Source organism: Lepisma saccharinum, chromosome 28, assembly GCF_977018435.1.
Source record: "Lepisma saccharinum chromosome 28, izLepSacc3.1, whole genome shotgun sequence".
NCBI classification, from domain to species: Eukaryota; Metazoa; Arthropoda; class Insecta; order Zygentoma; family Lepismatidae; genus Lepisma; species Lepisma saccharinum.
In genome coordinates this window covers 23,475,240-23,495,460 of record NC_139256.1, presented here as the reverse complement: position 1 = coordinate 23,495,460, position 20,221 = coordinate 23,475,240, and the positions used below count along the sequence as shown (strand labels likewise).

Below are 20,221 nucleotides of genomic sequence, written 5' to 3'. Positions count from 1 at the left end.
GCCAGATGTAATAATTTTATGTGTAAGGCAATATGTATACAGTAGTCGCCTACGGTACAAATTCAGGATATTCTTATCATTTATGGAAGGTAAAATATGTTCGTCTTGGGATGCGAAATATGAACTGCACGCACGCATTTTGACATTTTTCAAATTTTTAATTCCAAAGTTTTATTTGTTCTACCAGAGTACACTACGTCACAATAGTCGAGAGATGGATATATAAGTGTTTCAATAGCTGCTTGATTTCTGAAGATAATAGTGTGTTAAATTTAAACAAGAACCTAAGTGTTCCAAATGATTTATTGATTTGACGGCTAATATGTTTATCTTATGACAGACGAGTATCAAATATTAGTCTAAGACTAGGTATGGCATCATCATTTATTTTAATTGTCGTGGATAAGTTTTAGCATAGTGCTAGGACAAAAGTTGGAAAAAGTAGGGGCAATTGCCCCCCTAATCACCGCAACTGCCTATAAGTATAAAATAAAAAATGTTAAGAATAATAATTGTACAGAGTTAAGTGGTGACATATATTTTCACGTGGTAACCCCCCTCAAACAGGAAGTATCTAGGGGGGGTCACTTAATCACTTGAAAAACTTAATGGGAACAAGAGTCGAGTAACACCTCTTAGCTCTACCAAGTGTAAATTTCTCCGCAGCATATTCTGTCTTTTTTTTAAAACAAAAAAGCTTTAAATGGGGCCCTTGGCTTCAGCCCCCCTAGCCTACCCAGAATCATTATGCATGAACTCATGATTCATGCACTCAACGAGGCGATGCTAGGTGCATGCAGTACTTTACACAATTCTGCATTTTAGATGATGCACCATACACTGAATATTCAAGCCTGCTGCTTCATGATTTGCGAGAGGGACATAAAAAAAAAAGTTTCAGGAATCATAAAGAGCAATCCCGTTATGAATAACTTAGCATAACATTTCGCTAATCTTGTAATTTCTTTTTAAAGCACAAATTGAAGCTAAAACGTTTTTTTTCTTTGGTACTAAAATAGAAGAAACTTCCTGTTTGCCGAACCAATCATGCTTCCGCTATTTTCGCTTCAGCTCAAAAGCAATTCGCGATACAATAAACTGAGCCATCAAAGGAAAAATTGCTAATTAACACTAAGAAATCATGAAACAAACACGATTCAGTTATCATCGTGGGCGTTAACTGCCCACGGTGTATTTTTTACGAGACCAATGCTGCAACTCGGACATTACCGCAGATGGTAATGAATTATGATCACGTGATACAGAAGAGCACAGTATATAAGCCTCGGAAGGTGCTCAAGTAATCAGTCTATCCCCCAGGCTTGATACAGCTTCATCAACTCAATCTTCTTCTGAAAATCAACATGAAGCGACAGGTAAGATATTTTCCTGTGCTTTTGGGGCTGTTTCTGAGTCTTGAGTTTCAAAATTCTTATATATGCCATTCTAAGAACAGCTGTTTACGGATTTCTCCCTCACATTTGAAATAACTTGCCTCCACATTTTCCATTGTCTGCTTTGGTACTCCGTTAATCAGCATTTGGCGAAAAACCATCAGGCTTTAGTTATATTTGATAGTGTAATAATTACTCCTCGGATTTTTATGTAATATCAAAGTACAAAATATGTACGAAAATATATACCAAAATATGTATTATGAAAAGGATGTGTAGCTATATATGTAGTATCAACACATATGTAATATTATTAATAATAAAAAATCCATGCAATTTCAATAATTCTGCTAAATATTTATTTTGTTTGAACATATTCAACGTAATTTTAAAGACATAAATTATAAATTGTTGAAATTAAAATTTGTTTCAAATTTATAAACTCAAAAAAGCACAAGAGCGTGTACATATTTGAGAAACCAATTTTGTCAACTATTATTTACTTTTCACTTTGCAAATTATTGTAAACCATGTAAATATGTAAGAGAGCTCTTTGCAACTTTTCAAACAATTTTTTGAAAAAGAAGCATCTACAGAAGGAACTTTGTTGGTACTTTTTGTACAAGGGAACATATTGCATAACTCTACGTAAAGGAAAAAGTACCTTTCTTGTCCACCGATGACATGTCTCTAGGTGCTTTGCCCACACTTAAAAGCGAAACGAGAATATGTAACCAGAAAAGTTGGAGGGGGGAACACCAGCATCGTTCGGTGAATTAGAGTTCCCGTTTTTCTTTTCCTTCAGCCTGTCTTTCGACTTGGCAGTCAATTGTAGGTGACCGTAAGCACTATGCATCTCATTGACTAGAAAATATGACATCACATGAGCTACAAATTTTCTTCATATTTCATTTCTGTAGAAAGATTTGTACAGACAATTTACCTGACATCTATGTTTTCTAGAAACAGTCTTATGTAAAGTATTCATATAGTATTTCTTAATGGCACTATAATGTGTTTATAAATATATACACCAGGCTATATGCAAATATGTAAAATCCTGGCAAATAAGTATGTAAAAATATGTAACATAAAACTTATGCAAAATCATGTCAGTCATATAATTCGTTGACATTTTCCTGTTCAAGATATGTATCGAGAAAGGAATAGAATATGCAATTACATACAAACCCGAGCTCTAATAATAATAATAAAAAACACCAGTAAGCATAACTCTCGGAAACGATTGGTTGTGAAGTGTATTTAATTCAATAACATATAACCAATAAATCAGAAGTAGGCTATGGTTGATGGTGTAGTCAAATTATCTGTGAAAGTTTAAATTCTGAGAACGGTAGTTTCAATACTAAAAACTTATTTCTCTTTTGTATAATATCTTCCTGTTTACTATAGATTTTTTTACAAATAGGTGAGTAAGGAAGAATCAAATTTATGAAAAAAGCCTCGAACTTTTTTTAAAAACAGTGAATCCTGTAGAAAAATTTGTACAGGGAATTTACCTGACATCTATGTTTTCTAGAAACAGTCTTATGTAAAGTATTCATATAGTATTTCTTAATGGCACTATAATGTGTTTATAAATATATACACCACGCTATAACTTCTTGTAATATAATCCAGTACGGAATCAAATGTACGTTCTACATGTCTACATTTTATAATATGTGATAAATTTGAACATATAATTAATAATGGACACACATACAAAAGTGAATGCATTACGTAAGCTGTCTTCAACCAAACGTCTAGGCTCATCAAATAACATTAAATATGCTCTAAAATATAAAAATATATATTATCTCATATTACTCGCCCCTCTAAAATGAATCAGATATTCTAAAAACTTACTTCCAAACAAAACTTAACTATTTTGAATAATTAAAATACAATTAGTTCATCCTGAAGTTAAGAACAATGCTTCCATTTTTTTGAATATGGTAAATAATATCACATATTGTATTAAAGGTTGGTGGTATTCAATGTACTGTTCGATCGATTTTTCAACTTACTTTAGCAACAAATTAACAATAATAATTGAATACGTACTGATCGAATAACTGGAAAATGCATGAAAAGTAAATTCGTTTGATAAATTCGTATCAGTCAATAGGATTATTCTTTATTTTATTTTAACTATCTCTAGAAGCTTCAATTTACCAAGGTTCATTCACTTGTTTTCTCTAGCTGTCCACTCCTCTCAGGTATTTGAATTATGCACTGTCGAGTGTTAAGCAGACTTCCACTTCCTGATATATTGAGGCTACAAGGTTTACAACAGGTAAACAAGTAGTAAGCTGTTTGCAATAATAGGAAGGTAAAAACTAATGTATCAGCGTATAGGAAGTCTCCACGACAGACTGGCAGCGGACCACTTTTTGATTTGATTAGAGACAGGCAATAGCACTTTGGGAAGGAGAGAAGGAGAGCAGTCTGCCTGACTTAGTTGAACTACCTACAAAGCCTGGAGAAAGGATAGTTTTATTTACTCTTCGATATTAACTTCATCATCATTCTTCTAATTCTAGACAGGTATTTATCCTAATCCTTACCATGTTTGATTCGGGTTCAAGGTTCTAAAATCCAACGAGAGACTATTTACCATTTCTAGTTGTTTAAGGTATTTTATTTCAATTGTGCATTTTGCTGCCAAGCATTTAACCTGTCATTATGACAATTGCTTTCATCATTTATGAGGATGAATGATGATTAGCTACATCATCCATTGGGAGAGCAGGTTCGATCCCATCATTCATTAGAATGATAGGCTACGTGGTGGAGATGCTGGTAACGACTTCAGTACCTCTCACAAACCAAGCGAAAGGTGCAAGGAAATGCATCGAATTTTGACTCAAGCACATGGTTGTATCAATGAATACATGTGAAATGCATAAATTAATTTTTATGCATTTTCTTCTCTGTATATATGAGAAGAACTGAGACAGCACAGATGAGAATCCTGGCTATAGTTTCTCCCGCCTAAGCTTCGTTAGCCTACTATTACTGTAGCTAGAAGCAATAAAACACGTGCTATCTTACCAGGATGCATACCAGAATACAATTGAATTTTCAACTCAATGAAATTCGTGTTAGGTGAGCATTTCGACAACTTTTAAACAAGTTGATAACTTTTTGATACAATGCCATATATGACAACATGCGGGGGGTTGGAGTTGTATCGTCGGCACGTCTTATATATTTTGTATATCTACAGAATTCTGGTATACCTTATCCTCCGTTGATAAATAATTACCACTCACGTATTACCTTTCTGTGTGCTAATCTTTCTTCAAACACAATTACATTTTGAGCACTTCTAAATCTGTCACATGGCAACTGTCATGATTGCTCGGTCATAAATTAATTGAGATGAGTAATTAGTCGATGGATTACAGGGGCATATAGTACGGTTTATGTCAATCTTGCTTGCCCTAAAATTTATCACTCAAACATCACTTCAAAATTTTTAATATCTTATCATAAATTTCCTTATGTTTATCAACATGGAAGTGTTTTCTTCGTAAAAGTAATTCTCAGAAGGCTCAAGCAATATTTATCATGTGACCTATTCTGTTGTTTTTGAAACAGTTAAAGTCTAATCTCAAATACGTAATATGATTCTTGAAAGTGTCCATCATTTTTGTGTGGCTCATATAAGTGAAAAATACAATATTTGAAAATCAAATAGCGTTTGTAACATCCAATAAATTTCCGTAAAAATTCAAGTCGAACTCAAGAGTATTATGTAAATACGTAACTCAATGGACTTGTTAATAGAAGTTTATACTATGCCGCCATCTATGCACCATTAAGGAAGAAAACAGTTTTGCGATTTTTAAGAATTGAACTTTTCTCTGAGATAATTAATAAATGAAAACCATAGATTATCTCAGAGAAAACTTGCATATTTTACGTCCCAGAAGTCTGTGAAGCAACGCCGCGCATAACGGTAGAGAAGGGGAGAAAGCCAGTGGGCGGAGTAAAGCAACAAACGTCTAGTAGGTGCATGCGCTCATTGCTTGAGCCCTCTCGTGTCTCTGACTGCGGGAAGGCGTGTTTTCGTTCGGTTGCACCACAGAATCCTGGGAGAGAGTATAGAAACGACTTTATTATGTGGTGTATTAATTTATTTATGTATTTTATTTATTACAGGCTTTTGTTGTTCTCTTGGCTGTGGCCATCTTCGCCGCAGCAGAGGAGGAGGGGAAGATTGAAGAAAAGAACATTAAGAAAAGAGGACTAGGTGAACTTGGCTATGGCTATGGGGGAGGGTATGGCTATGGCGGTGGACTCGATGGCGGTTTTGGAGGTGGTTTGGGAGACCACGGATACGAGAAGCACCACACCACCATCGTGAAGACGGTGCCCATCCCAGTCCCCAAGCACATTCCAGTCCCAGTCGAGAAACACGTGCCTGTCCCGGTCCCCCACCACGTGCCTGTCCCGGTGGTGAAGCATGTCCCAATCCACATCCCCAAGCCCTACCCAGTCCATGTCGAGAAGAAGGTGCCCGTCCCGGTGGTCAAGAACGTGCCCGTCCCTGTCCCGCATCCCGTGCCTGTCCCGGTCACCAGACCCTACCCTGTCCACGTCCCGAGACCCGTTCCCGTCCCGGTCGTGAAGCACGTGCCCGTCCCGTACCCCGTCCACCACGATAAGCACGAGTCCTTTGAGGGCGGCATCGGCGGAGGGTATGGCGGTATCGGAGGAGGGTATGGCGGCATCGGAGGAGGGTATGGAGGCATCGGAGGAGGGTCCGGTGGCATCGGAGGAGGGTACGGAGGCATCGGAGGAGGCTCCGGCGGTATCGGAGGAGGCTCCGGCGGCATCGGAGGAGGGTACGGAGGCATCGGAGGAGGGTACGGAGGCATCGGAGGAGGCTCCGGCGGTATCGGAGGAGGATACGGAGGCATCGGAGGAGGATACGGAGGCATCGGAGGAGGCTCCGGCGGTATCGGAGGAGGCTCCGGCGGCATCGGAGGAGGCTCCAGCGGCATCGGAGGAGGATATGGAGGCATTGGAGAAGGCAGCGGGCTTAGTGGAAGCTTCGGTGGATATGGAGGAGGCCTGGGGGGTAGCTACTAAGCACCTCTCACGTTATTACTAGTATAGGTAAGTTTATTATTAACTATGGGGCGCAGTGGAAGCATCGTCGCCTTGTAATCAAGGGGTCGATACCCGGTGGAGGCGCATAGTGGTTCATATCCCATTTTAAACTGTATTTAAACCGTAGGTTTACCATGACCGAGTGAAGTGGCGCGGATTTGGCGGAGATCGAGTGTGCACCTTCCGTGACACGCTAGTCGTAACATCGGTCCACTTTAAATTGAATATCCAGTCCCGATTAGACCATTTGTACATCAAGTGGACTTAAAAATATACTTATTATTGCATGTCGTATTCTTACACTCACCGACAACATATTCTTACTTATTTTAATGTGATTTAAATGTGATTCCCCCTTATAGACGAACAAGTATGATCTTATCACATACAGATGTTCATTCTGCTGTGCCTTTAAACCTTTAAAAGCCATATTAAATTAAAGTATTATTACTAACTTTACTAATATGTGAAACACAATTACTCTGTGTTATAACGCTTACACAAGTAGTGCATTTCTAATACAAATCACTGTCTTGTATTTTCAGGGCCATCCTTGTGCCAGAATGAAGCTGCAGCTTACACCAAAGATACAACAGAGGCACTTGTTTTCGACGTATCGGAAAATTTTCTACTCTTTTCTATGTTAAATAAAGGCGCCTGAAAAAATATATCTATTGTTGTTCATTGTCCAAAACATATTCAAAACTTGTCCATTAGTATAGAACATAATATTGTAAGGGTGTATATGTCTCTAAAAGTTGAAATACCCTGACTCAATGAACATACATTAAATAGGAAGAGAGAACTAGAAATCTGTCTCATAGCTTGAAGAGACATTAAAACATTATTTGAAAATAGTTATATTTACACGTGTATACATAATCAATCATAACGAGTGTTATATTCTCTGTCCCGGTATCTCTTGAGCAAGCGAATGAAAACAAGTTTCCGTAGTGACGCGAAACTGCTCCACCTATGATCACATGAGAGGGAACGGGGTTGCGTGGAGGAAGGAAAGCGACCAGTTAACAGCCTTCGCAGCGACGTGTACTGCTTCCCTCTGCCACTCGATTTCTCCTCTTCTCTGCCGCTATGCGCGGCATTGCTCAAGAGATAACGGGACAGAGTTTAAGCAAGCCAAGGCATCTGGCAACCAATTGGGCGAGAATAAGAAAGGGAGATAACTTAATCCTCGTTTAAAAATAGGTACAGCTGAGGCGGATAGTTTCAAAAACTAACAGATCCTCTAGCTCAGTGGTGTCTCAAACTGTGGTACGCGTACCATGTACCGGGGGGGGGGGGGGGGTACATGGATGACTTGAAAGGGGTACGCGATCAGCTCGGAAGAGAAATGTCGAGAATACCCACACGACAACATTTTTTGCTGCAGATGTGTAGAGCAGACTTCAAAGCTTAAACACTCAACAGAAACGTAATGCTGATTTTGTCACTGACATTCTTGTCTTTGTTTCATGTGTTTTGAAATAAAATACTCGTTCGAAATCTATAATATACAAAATTTGAAACCGAATCTCCGCTTGAAAGTTTCAAGTACACAGCGAGACATCAAGCAACTGTGTCAAGCTATGCAGGCACATTCTTCTCACCAGAAACTCGGAGGATTAACAATAAAAACTCCAAAATTGTGGTGGACAGTTTGATTACAAACTTATTCTTGCTCTTTACGTTTTTTCAACATCTCTGGAAAAATATATGAAAAATTAAAGTTCCTTATATACTTCCTAGCATACATGTGTTTCACGTTTTTATTCTTGTAATTAATTATAAGTATTGTAAACGTAGGAACACCCAATAAGATAATAAACGTAGGATTCTAATGTTAATTTATTTACCATCTCTCCACATACAGCCCGAATGCCATTTTGCATATACATGCCTCCAGCATATAAGAAACGCCCCACTAATCAGGAGGACAAAAAATTCCCCAAAACATTAGTCGTTTAGTTACGACTAAAAGCTACAACGAGGAAAATATTTGAGAACCGCTGCTGTAGATCATTATCCACAGTTACCTGAAAATATAGCAAAGACTGCATATCCGTAGCATTACTATTAATATGTCTGACAAATTTACATGATCGGTTACGACAGGAAGATGCATTACCTCCATTGTTCTTTAATTTTGCCTTAGAATACGCGGTTAGGAAGGTAAAAGAAATTAACGAAGGACTAAAATTAAACGATATGACTCAGTTGTTAGCATATGCAGATGATGTATACTTACTGGGGGATGATGTAAATACAATTAAGAATAATGCTAAAGTATTTTTCAAAGCAGCTAAAGAGATAGGTTTGGAAGTTAGCAAAGAAAAAACTAAATATATGCTCACAGTAATAATCAAAATCTAATTATTGATAACTCGTTTGAACCAGTTTTCAAATTCAAGTACTTAGGAGTAATACTAACAAATGAAAATGATATTAAAGAGGAAATAAAAGGCAGGCTTAATTCAGCAAATGCTGTACTTTTGAAAAACTTTTATCTTCTCGTATAATATCAATATCAATATATATTTATATACAGGGTGTAACATGATTATATGTCAATACTTGGGGGACATATTCCTTACATGGAGACGATGAAATAATGTTATATGAACATGGGTCCGGAAATGCGTCAGAGCGCATTTTCGAAAACGCTGCACACTGTGTATGAGGCGAAAGCGGTGTAGTGTGGAATGTCGAAAAAGCTGTCAGATGCCACATACTCCAAATCTGAACTGGCGGGAAACATGGTGGGAGACATTGGCGTTGAGCCCGGGTGAAATGGTTCCGGGGGGGGGGGGGGGGGGTTGGGGGGTCGTGATGAACACACAACAACTGACAGTACTTCCTAGATGCTGGTCCGGCAAAGAAGTGACTTAATCGCATGGCAAGCTCAGTACGTCTTCCTGTTCGCACGGGATGTTTACCACCAATTCAGATGTGGGGTAGGCCTATGTGGCATCTGACAGCTTTTTCGACATTCCACACTACACCGCTTTCGCCTCATACACAGTGTGTTGATGCACCAGAATGCATCTACAGACTTTATGTAGCTCAGAGGAAACGTTGAAGTGCTCATCCAAAAAAGATGCAGGAAGGTGCATCAACTGATGCATTGAAATGCATCTCGACTTAAAGAAATCCTCACTTGAATCAAATGATGCACTTTGGTGTTTATTTCACGACACATAAAAATGCACCAAAATCCATAAAATGTGAATTTGAAGAAGCTACAAAACACACTTTAGTGCATCAATCGACATGATGCATTTAGTTTTCTGTGTGAAGAGGGGTTAAAACGGGGCTAATCTCACAAAAAGGTGCAACAAAGGTTGTTCATTTTACTTGATTTCATGTCCTAAAATACATATCTCAAACGATCGATATGAAAACAGCTATATATCTGGAAAGGTTCAGTACCTTAAATTTCGTTCCCTATTCATTACAAATCCTTTGTTCTAACTGCTCCATGGCGGGCCCGTGCAACGTTAGAGCAACAAATTTGTAGTAAGAATCACAATCTGTCGTAGGTTCGATTCCCACCACCGACAAAATAAATTTTTAAAGGCAAGAACTCTCTGGTTTGAAGCACAAGACAATGGATAATGTCCAATTAACATTGCATTCTAATGTACAACCGAATCTATGACAATTGCAATGATTTTGACGGTTAGGGTAATTTTAAAATGAATGGTAGGAGAATTGCCACTAACCCACAGATGCACCATAATTGACAGCCCTTCATTCCTACGCCCCTAAGTCTGAAATCACAGAAAGTTGAATCCAGGCGTCTGCTTATCTGTCCTGAGGAATACAGGTTTTCTTTGCAGGTGTCACAAATGTCTGGAATCCCCCTACTCCACGTCTATAGAGCGTCTCAACCTTAAGAGTCAGTATGGGTTAAATGGAGCGCGGCGTTGCCAGATCAACAAACGGAGTCGCATCGAGTCGCTGTTAATCGCTAATGATTTCGACAAATTTACTTCCTTAATATCGTATAGGAAATCATCAAAATCTATGTATTTGATGCATTTTGGAAAAAAAAATATAATTACCTCAAGATTTGCATGTAAATGTTTATATTTCGACGTAACTATTTACCATTTTACATTTACATCACATGTGTAATACACGACGCAACTATTGTTACTTCTTTCGTTGAATGTTGTATCCTTTACATAAACAGAATTAAATAAATGCAAAAACAAACATTAAGATACATTCTTTACGGAAAATAAAGCACACTACACTTCCTACGAACCGGGGCACCTTCCTTCAACTGAATTGTAACTTTGGTGGCGCGCAATGAATTTGATACGCGAGACAGCCCGCATAAGCAAACTACGATTGCGGAATAAATAACGGTGCTGTGGAGTAACAATGCATACTAAAAATAACTTCAAACAACAATGGTCAACACTTTTCTCGCTTGGTCTGCATGTGTATCGCGACAAACCGAAAAGTTTCTCGCTAACCAACTTTTTCGTGTTACGGTCTGATGATTTATACAAAATATCCAATGTAGGGCTTTATATATATATATAACTCTCCTCGTAAGCAAATTAATTCACTCAGGCGAAGAATATCATATCTACAAACATCATAGATCCCGTAGAAAAAACTGGCGAAGTTGTTCAAGCGGTTTGATATTTATGGCTTTTGAAGTATTTACTAGAAAAAAATTAAGCGTTTTGCAAACTTGCATAATTATGAAAAATTCCGATCACATGAATTTATGACAGGCTATATAATGCCGTCAGTAAATAGAGCATAAAAAACACTACAGGATAATGATTTCACTGTTTGAAATTTTTTACTTTTACATTTTGTAAATTTTGTAACATCTCGCAACGCAGCGGTGGTAGAGAAGGACAGAGCTATTTGCAAAACTCATGTATTAGAGAGAGAGGGAATTACTCCCATTTACTTCCATACTGACTTATAAGGTTGAGACACTCTATAGTAGCAGAAGTTTGCTTAGTTAAAAATCTGCCATTCCTGATCCATACTTCTGTATGGATTCTGATTCTTCATACTTATCTGGTATACTTCACTTAGGGCCGCTTTTTCAATGTCCAGTTAAGGTTCATCTTAGCACGTAACTGGAAGTTTGTGAAAATTTCTGTTTTTCAATGTACAGTTAGCTCGTAACTGGAGCTCTGGTGGCGATTATCTTTACTGCTACTTCTTCTTGCAGTTACCAGCGTAACTGGAAGTTGCGAAGCAACATGGCTGCCTCGTGCAGCTATCGAAGTTCCACCTCGCAACTTCACTGTCAAATTAAACAAGATATGATTCATAAAACTGTTAAATTGGTACAGAAAAAGACTTGTTTTGTTCGGCAGAGCTTACCTATGTTCATGAAAATATGGAAATTAAGCAGCATACTTGCTAGAATTCGCAATTGTCCACCCGTCCTTTCACTTCTAACTGTGTTCATCGCAATTGTCCGTCATCGCAATTGCCCGTCACCGCAATTGTCCGGCTACCATGTACCGTAGAACCATTCTCCATAAGATTGAGACAAATATGGGGATAGCATTACCCTCACATTCCCCCCACTTTGAGCACTGCCCCCCTTCCTAATGTAGCATAATACATCAAACCTTAGTAAAAACAGCCCTGTTAGTCCGTAGAACGCAAAGCTAACCAGGTGGGATTTGCCACTAGGCTATCGTTAGCTATAACCTAGGGGCCACAAGTCCAGGGGGGCGCACAAAAGTGATACGTTGAATGGGCAGAACTGACAAAGACCATCGAGTATTAAAATTCCTTAATATTGTGATAATAGCAAAATAAAACAACATGCTGTACTCCTCCTTGCTTATTTCATGAAAGTTTAATCAATAAATTTTAATAAGGTGTGTATATGTTAAAGTATACAAGTATAATAAACACAGAGCATGCAATTAGTGGAAATGCATTATAATGATAATAAAACTGTTAATATTAATAATAATACCGGCAGATAAGGCAAGTGTAAAGTTCCCCGTGCATATAGCACCGTGCCGACGGCCTTTACCCCCCCCCCCGGGTTGCCCCAGGTGCCTATTGATTTGAAGCTGGGTGAGCCCCGGAGCCAAACCAAAGGCTAGCCTAGGGGTCCACATTTTATAAATCCCTCCCTGACGCTAACCACTACCCCACGGAGTTCGGCTCTTATATCTCAGCCGTGATACACTTTGCTTGCCATATGAACTTCATTGAGAATACTGATTCCATGTCGTGATCCACAGCGAACAGATGTAACACATCTCACCCTGAGAGGCGAGAGTCAATCTTCAAGAGACACGCATCACGCATGTCAAGGCTCGTTGCGTAACGCATCCGAGGAAATGCGAGAAAAATGTCGCAATGTCATGTAAGGAGCAGTGACACCCACACCAAGAGCCATAAAAAAACAGACAAGTGATGGGATCCCCACCGCAACAGGAATATGGACATTCTGAGGCAAACAAAGAAAATTGGCGGGAAACGGGATATCCTATCTTCAAGGAGATTCCCTCGGATGAAAACGATGGAACAATAAGATCTTTTCCGTCGGGACCAGGAACATGGCTTTTGTTCCTGTAATTGGATGAGTTAGGAAAGGAGGTGCAAAAGTCACAATGCGAAAAGAGAAAGCGTTGTTTTGGTTGCATCCACAAGGAGACACAAGGATGGGCTTTTGTATAAAAATCCATCCACAGACTATCATGATGCACTCGTCCTCTCCAGCAGGTGCAGTACACAGTAACAGCACCACAATGAAGCTCTTTGTAAGTATGAGATAAATCTTAGATGTGTTTGTATCTAGGAAGAATTGTTCGGAATCTTGTAATCGGATTTTCCTGAAATTTTGCTAGTTTGTGCCTAGCATTTTTAAAAAGAGGGGCTACGTACATTTTTCTTATTAGTCAGCCCTCATTTTGCCTTATTTCCCTGCCTTCGACGTTCAGTTTTAGGAATACTTGGCCAAAGAATGGAGGCTATGACCCCACCAACCCCTCTTGGACACGCCACTGAGTGACAATAGTGTAGAGTGAGATTCTAGTAACACCTAGTGCGGTTGTGCACTTGCAGGTTAATAGCGAGTAACCACACCCGACTCTGCCAATCAACTTGTGAGGCGATGACGTCATGTCACCTCAGCACCAATCACTAGCCATCTTCCTCACATTCTAGGCTGTTCATAGGTTCGCTAGCCATACACGTGAAGTCTGCTGGATATGGTGAAATAAAATAACTCTACCAATACTAAATGTAAATGTTTATAGCGGTTTAGGTGGGCAGTGTAACTGTGGTGTATCATAACACCAAATGTAGTGTTACAAATACTCAGGATTTGTGCAACAAAAACACTCTTCTGACAATAATGCGAGACTGGTGTCGTCTAACACCAGTTTAGGGGTCTAGTAACACCATCAGTTTTCGAGCAGCACCAAGTGTTGAGATTATGTTGCACCAATTGTCATGGTACTACGTTGCCACCATTTTTAAAGGCAATACGAAAGTATGCCTTTTCATAGTGGGGGAAAATCCAATTGATTTAGAACCATTGAGATTTCTAGATTTTGATCTTTGGTATTTAGCGTCGCTTTTTCTTCCACTTTTGGCTAGTCGCGAAGATGAGGATGAGTGATGATATGATTAAATTGATGAAGAGACGCTCACAAAGAACGTCTATGCCCAGGCTGGGATTCGAACCCGAGACCTCTGGCGTCGTAATCATTCCGCCATCGATTTGCGAATAGAGAAATTTTCCCCAAAAAATGCACGGAACATTAGCTGAAATTCGCCCATAAATTAAGAATTTCTAATTCTAGAGAATATAATCGTGTTTGTGCTGTGAATTTAGACGATTTTCGAAAATTACTCAGTAAATTAATTAGCTCAAAGGAAAAGTGAATGAGAGTTTGTAGACAGTCCTATTTAAAAGAACATTCACAAGAAAATATACAGAATGTCAACAAAAGTTTTATTTATTTTAGGAAACATCCTTTTTTTTAAATATTGTAAAAGTTTTTCAATTGGTTGGGGAACGGGAAAGCGTGACTTCGTTACTTGTTATACTTAAGTAACAGTACCTGGAACACTTTGAACCAACTTTATCATTACTTCGTTCACTCTTCTACAGAAGTAACTTAAAGTAAAGTTAAGATTAAAAGTAGCATATATATAGAGCGAAAGTGTGTACCTTAACCTCAGTCTTCTAGTCCCAAAATTTTCAGTGTATCGTGAAACGTAAAATGGAAGCCATGTTAAATATATATAATGTAATTTAATATCTGCAAAAAAAAAGTCCTTGGTGATAAAATGATTGATTGATTGGTTTTGTGGTTTAAGTCCACTTTATGCACAGTAAGGATAATCAGGACTGGACCTACAGTTTAAAGTGGGATACGAACCACTGGTATCGAACCCGGGACCCCTTTATTACAAGGCAACGACGCTACCACTGCACCATTTGGGAGAGCCTTAGTGATAGAATAATTGCTACAATTGCGATAAATAAGGCATATTACAATGAAGAAGGCATTTCTAAAATATGAAACGCTTATTTTTATTATTGAATTTGAACGTTAGGGAAACTGTACGTTATTGTGTTTTATTTTCGTGCTGATACTACTTTTGTGCATTGTCAGTTTGTATACTGTCAATAACTTTAATAACACCGCTAACGATGAAAAACGTGTAAAATTATACTTCAAATATTGCACTACTTGCAGTGAGTAACAGTATTTTTTCTGGAGCTGTTTAACTCGAAAACTCGAAAACGCAGGTATAGTCGGTTTATTTTCGTAACATCTCCAGCTTATTGACAGTGTCCAACTAGCGAGCCTACCAACAGTCTAGAGCGTGAGCAACAGGGTTAGCGATAGGCGCTCTTTTGAGATGACGTCAGCGGCGCGCTCGTTGATTGGTGGATTGCGGAATTAATACTCGCTTCCAAGCAGCCAACGCAAAACAGCCAGAGATGTTACGGAAATAATCTCACTCTAGAAGGTATGTGCTACAATGAGTAAAATTAACGTAAACAGTCGCATAACTTCAACTACTGTTCTGCTCAACCTTCATTAATAGAAATAAAATACCAAGCACACATACTACCTCAAGAACAACTGAATCTTAATGAACTTATATAGTTTATTTGTATCAAATGTTTCAGAATATAACATCATTCGATTCGCAACGTAAAATAACTTTAAATACGAGAAGATTTTATGTTGCAATAATAGTTAAAGAACTTTTATGTGCCTATAAGTTCTTATGCAAATTTGTAGTTAAAGATTTGAATTTCTACTAATATTAAACATACAATATACAGTCATAGTGCTGCCATCTTTAGTTGTATTCTATGGAATTGTCGTGTAAATCTTTTAACAGTGATCATGTAATTCTGTAATGCACTCATGCGTTACACACACAAAAACATACACGTAAGCTATGTGTAGATGGTGTTTACGTGTATATTAGGGATTGGTTAGATTAATCGTATCGGCTGATATAGGCATATCGATCTATCGATAAAAATATATAACTTTAGCGATTCGATATATCTATAAATTGTATGTAATTTAGTGCAAAATTATGATTTGATTTTTTGGAATTTGTTTATTTTTACTTGTCTTTTCTGCCTTTCTTGGCTGTTCGCGAAGATGAAGATGAGAGATGATATGATGACATTCATTAAGAAACATTGGCAAAGATCACCCATTACCCAGCCTGGGACTCGAACTCGAAACAAATTTGCTAACTACTCCGCTCCAAAGTATGAACATAAACAGCAATTAATTCATAGATTGTAAACTAAATATTAAACTACGTTATTGTTTTACTGATGCAAAGCTATCGTCCAGGCGATATATTGCGATATTGAAAAAGAAAAGTATCGTCAGGCGATATCAACTAGACAATATACCGTCACGATATTTTGGCGATATATATCGTGTCGGCGATAGATCGTTACGATATTTTGCGATATATATCGTGGAAACGATATATCGACGATATCACGATACGGAAAAAATATCGTATCGTATCGTCTGTGATGATATTTTCTTGACAATATATCACGATATCGAATTTCCTATAACGTCCATACCCAGAACGATTTAGAAAATATATAAGGTAAAGTTCCCCCCTGTGCATATAGTACCGTGCAATGAAGGCACATTCTTAGGGGATGTCTCCATCTATGCAATTTTGGGTTCGATATCATGTGGAGGCACATGGATTCCACTTTAAACTGTAGGTCCTGTCCCGATTAGCCTTACTGCACATAAAGTGGACTTAAAACAGCAAATCAACCAATCGGTCGTTTCGGAGGTGATGTGATCAGCATCACGCTACGGCCGCCTTTTCTCCCCAGGGGTGTCCAATGATTTTGAAGCTGGCTGAAACACAGAGCCACAGAACCACAGTGGAAAAATTCCAACTTCAGATCACCCATTCCGGTAATCGAACCCGGATCTACCGCGTGGCACTCAGACGCCCTATCGACTAGATCACCGTGGTTCATGATACAGAAAAATCACAAACATTAGAAACACATAAATTAACATAACCCGTGGCTATACAGCCCTACACGGGATTTGGCCTATCTCCCAACTGCCAGTCTTCCTCCCACAATCTTACCTAGAGGTGTGGAGATCTTCAATCGGTAATGGGGTGACGTGTGGTCAGCACGTCGAACCCCCAGCATAAAGACACATACTGTTATTATAATTTTTTTTAAAAAAAGTAATGGAAATTTCCATAAGGGAACTCAAAATATATAAAAAAAATTGAACTGAATTTAAGAATTCAGCCAACAGTTGAAAAATTTTCTACCCTTGATTTGTTTTTTTATATATTTTTTCAGATTTCTCTTTTATTCGTCGGTTTACTCGTCCTTCATTCCTCATCCGCGGAAGAGGAGAAAGAGGAGACGAAGCAGTCCGTACAAGAAGAGGAGGAGAAGAAGGAAGAGATTGAGGGGGCGGAGGGGAAGGTGCACGAGAAGAGAGGCCTCTTTGGGTTGGGCTACGGAGGATATTCAGGTGGATACGGAGGTGGATACGGAGGTGGATACGGAGGCGGTTTCGGCGGTGATTTCGGCGGCCATCACTACGCCAAGGAAAATCACCATCACGTCCACACCATCGTGAAAACCGTGCACGTACCGATCCCCAAGCACATACCGGTCCCGGTCGAGAAGCACGTTCCGGTACCGGTCCCGCATCACATTCCTTACCCGGTCGTCAAGCACGTGCCCATCCACATCCCCAAGCCTTACCCGGTCCACATCGAGAAGAAGATTCCGGTCCCTGTGATCAAGCACGTGCCCGTTCCGGTCCCGCATCCGGTCCCGGTACCCGTCCACAAGCCCTACCCGGTCCACGTCCCCAAGTCTGTTCCGATCCACATCGAGAAGCCGGTCCCCGTCCCGGTTCCGGTCCACATCCACCACAAGCATCACGAGTCGTACCATGATGGCGGATATGGTGGGGAAGGCCTCCATGGTGGATTTGGCGGTTTCCACGGTGATGCGTACAAAGAAGAAGAAGAATAAAGAGGTCCCATCGCACATGTCCATCCATAATTGCGCTGTCCGTCACCTCACTGCTGAAAACATTCTCATTCTCACGCAAAAGATAATGTATATTTTGTAACATTAAACACAATAAATTCAGCTCATAAAACTTCTTCCTGTATTTTTCTTGTGTATACCTACAAAGCATATCCAAAATGTTCAGATCAGATCCATGGATATCCATTGGACGTCCCTTATATATCCCGCTTCTGATAACCTGTTCTTGATATCCATTAGACGTCCATGGGATATCCAATCTTGGATATTCATAGGATCTCCAGTTCTGGATATCTATAGAATCTCCAATACTGGATATCAATAAGATATCCATTGGCCGCCCATGGGATATACAGTCCTGGATCCATGGGATAGCCTGCACATGTCTACATGTTATCCAATATAATATATTGCTGCTTTTATATCCTTGGAAAGATTCATTGATAGTGTCTAGTTATTCAGCTATATGTTAGTTACATATCTTGTATCTACATACAACAATTTACTAGTTAACGGTGACACTGCTGGCATCAGCGGCAGTGTATTTAGTAACACTGAGCGCTAATAAACCAGAAGTTCCCGATTTGAATCCTGAACAAGCATGGACCCTTAATTGTGTTTGCTTATCTCCAATACTCCATTCATCTTCATCATCGTTGAAATTAATTCGAGATGAAAAAGAACGACATAACAAAAAAAGTTACTGTTTGTGATACTCAACTTATTTAGTAAATCACAGATGGCGCTTAAATCAGTCTTAATTGTTAACTGCAAAATATCCCAACGGAAGAAATTTAAGAGTTAGAAGTTGTTAATATAAATTAGGTAGTCATATTTAAGAATGTAGGTTTGGCATAGAACAAACTTATCAGTTGGTGTCATGAAGTGGTGTTGTACCGTTAATCAACACCCAATATAGATATCTTCAGAAAATAAGTTTATTCCATTTCTGGAGAGAGATCTAAAAAATCGAACTTTCTAAATATTGTCCTCTCGATAAAGTTCTCGTGTCATGAACAGTACCGAAAAGGTTGAATTATCTCGAAAGGCGAATGTTCGTCACTTGGTAAGCCGCTACTGGAAGTGTAAAATCCAGAGGCGTCTGCTGAACTCATGCGCCAATTGTGGGAAAAATGACAGCTTGCTCTGCGACGACATTAATGAGTATTTCTACATTCTAATTTTGGATGAAGTGACGCATGATCCTATTGTGGGAAAATAATTATCACTTTCTTTCACTTCAGATCCAAGAAATGTAATATAAGCGTAGATGAGCGCTCTCGTGTAAAATAATTACTTCTCCTATATGAAGAAATTAGAATGTAGAAATGCTCATTAATGTCGTCGCAGGGAAAGCTGTCCTTTTCCCCACAATTCACGCATGAGCAGCATCCATCGCCTCAGGAGACGCCTCTGGTAAAATCCCAAAGCCCCTTCGCGGAGAGTCAGGAGAGATGGACAAACGTAAAGGTGTTACATTTTTGCCTTTCAAACTAACGTAGTTAATATGCTGAGACGCAGATTTTTATAACAGAAAAATTGAATAAATTTCCCATCTTTACATGTAATTTAATAGATTTTTTTTTATTATCCTGAACAATTTTACAGCCCATCTTTCTTAGCTGGGGCATCTCTTCCGGAATTCCCATACACCTCTAGCATCAACAGTTATAGTTATGAATAGATCCCGGAAGTTCAGGCATTTATTTTCGTTAAAATAGGCAGGCAAAAAGGCATTTATAATGTGGAAAATAGGCACTAAAAATGAAAAAAGGCAAAATAAACCGAAAAAAGGCACATTTGGAAGTCGCTTACTTTTATATATAATTTCTGGCAAAATATTAAAATCTACATTGGGAAGAGCATTTCAATTTTCTCCGTCTTGATTGCACATAACTACAAGGTGTTTTTTTTAAGTTCTCAACATTCATTGATTGTCGTCTTGTCAGAGAGAATGTTTTTCATAATAGAAAATGATCTTTCTACTTCGACAGAAGTTATTGGAGCATACATAAAACAAGCTAATGTAGCTGAACTCATTTTGGTAACAGCATTTTCACCTTTAAGAATATCACAAATTGTTTTCAATTGTTTCAAGTCATCATTTGCACTCACTACCCGTTTGCACTTTTCCGCAACAGCTGAC

General features: G+C 38.8%; 2 protein-coding genes across 2 annotated transcripts in view; both read left to right on the top strand.

Annotated features, from left to right (window-relative positions):
• LOC145980856 (uncharacterized) overlaps positions 1-7,184 on the top strand; it is a 91,777-nt gene extending 84,593 nt beyond the window's left edge. Inside the window, exons 3-5 of the mRNA XM_083113939.1 lie at positions 1,309-1,376; positions 5,565-6,524; positions 7,064-7,184. Of these exons, the coding sequence (XP_082970065.1) occupies positions 1,309-1,376; positions 5,565-6,497 (1,001 nt within the window). The 3' untranslated portion in view covers positions 6,498-6,524; positions 7,064-7,184. The remainder of the gene's footprint in view (positions 1-1,308; positions 1,377-5,564; positions 6,525-7,063) is intronic.
• Positions 7,185-13,230: 6,046 nt separating this feature from the next.
• LOC145980687 (uncharacterized) lies at positions 13,231-18,191 on the top strand. Its single transcript, XM_083113745.1, has 2 exons — positions 13,231-13,282; positions 17,368-18,191. Exons 1-2 carry the CDS (start codon positions 13,271-13,273, stop codon positions 18,055-18,057), a joined length of 702 nt encoding a protein of 233 aa, XP_082969871.1. The 5' UTR covers positions 13,231-13,270; the 3' UTR covers positions 18,058-18,191.
• The last annotated feature ends 2,030 nt before the right edge of the window (positions 18,192-20,221 follow it).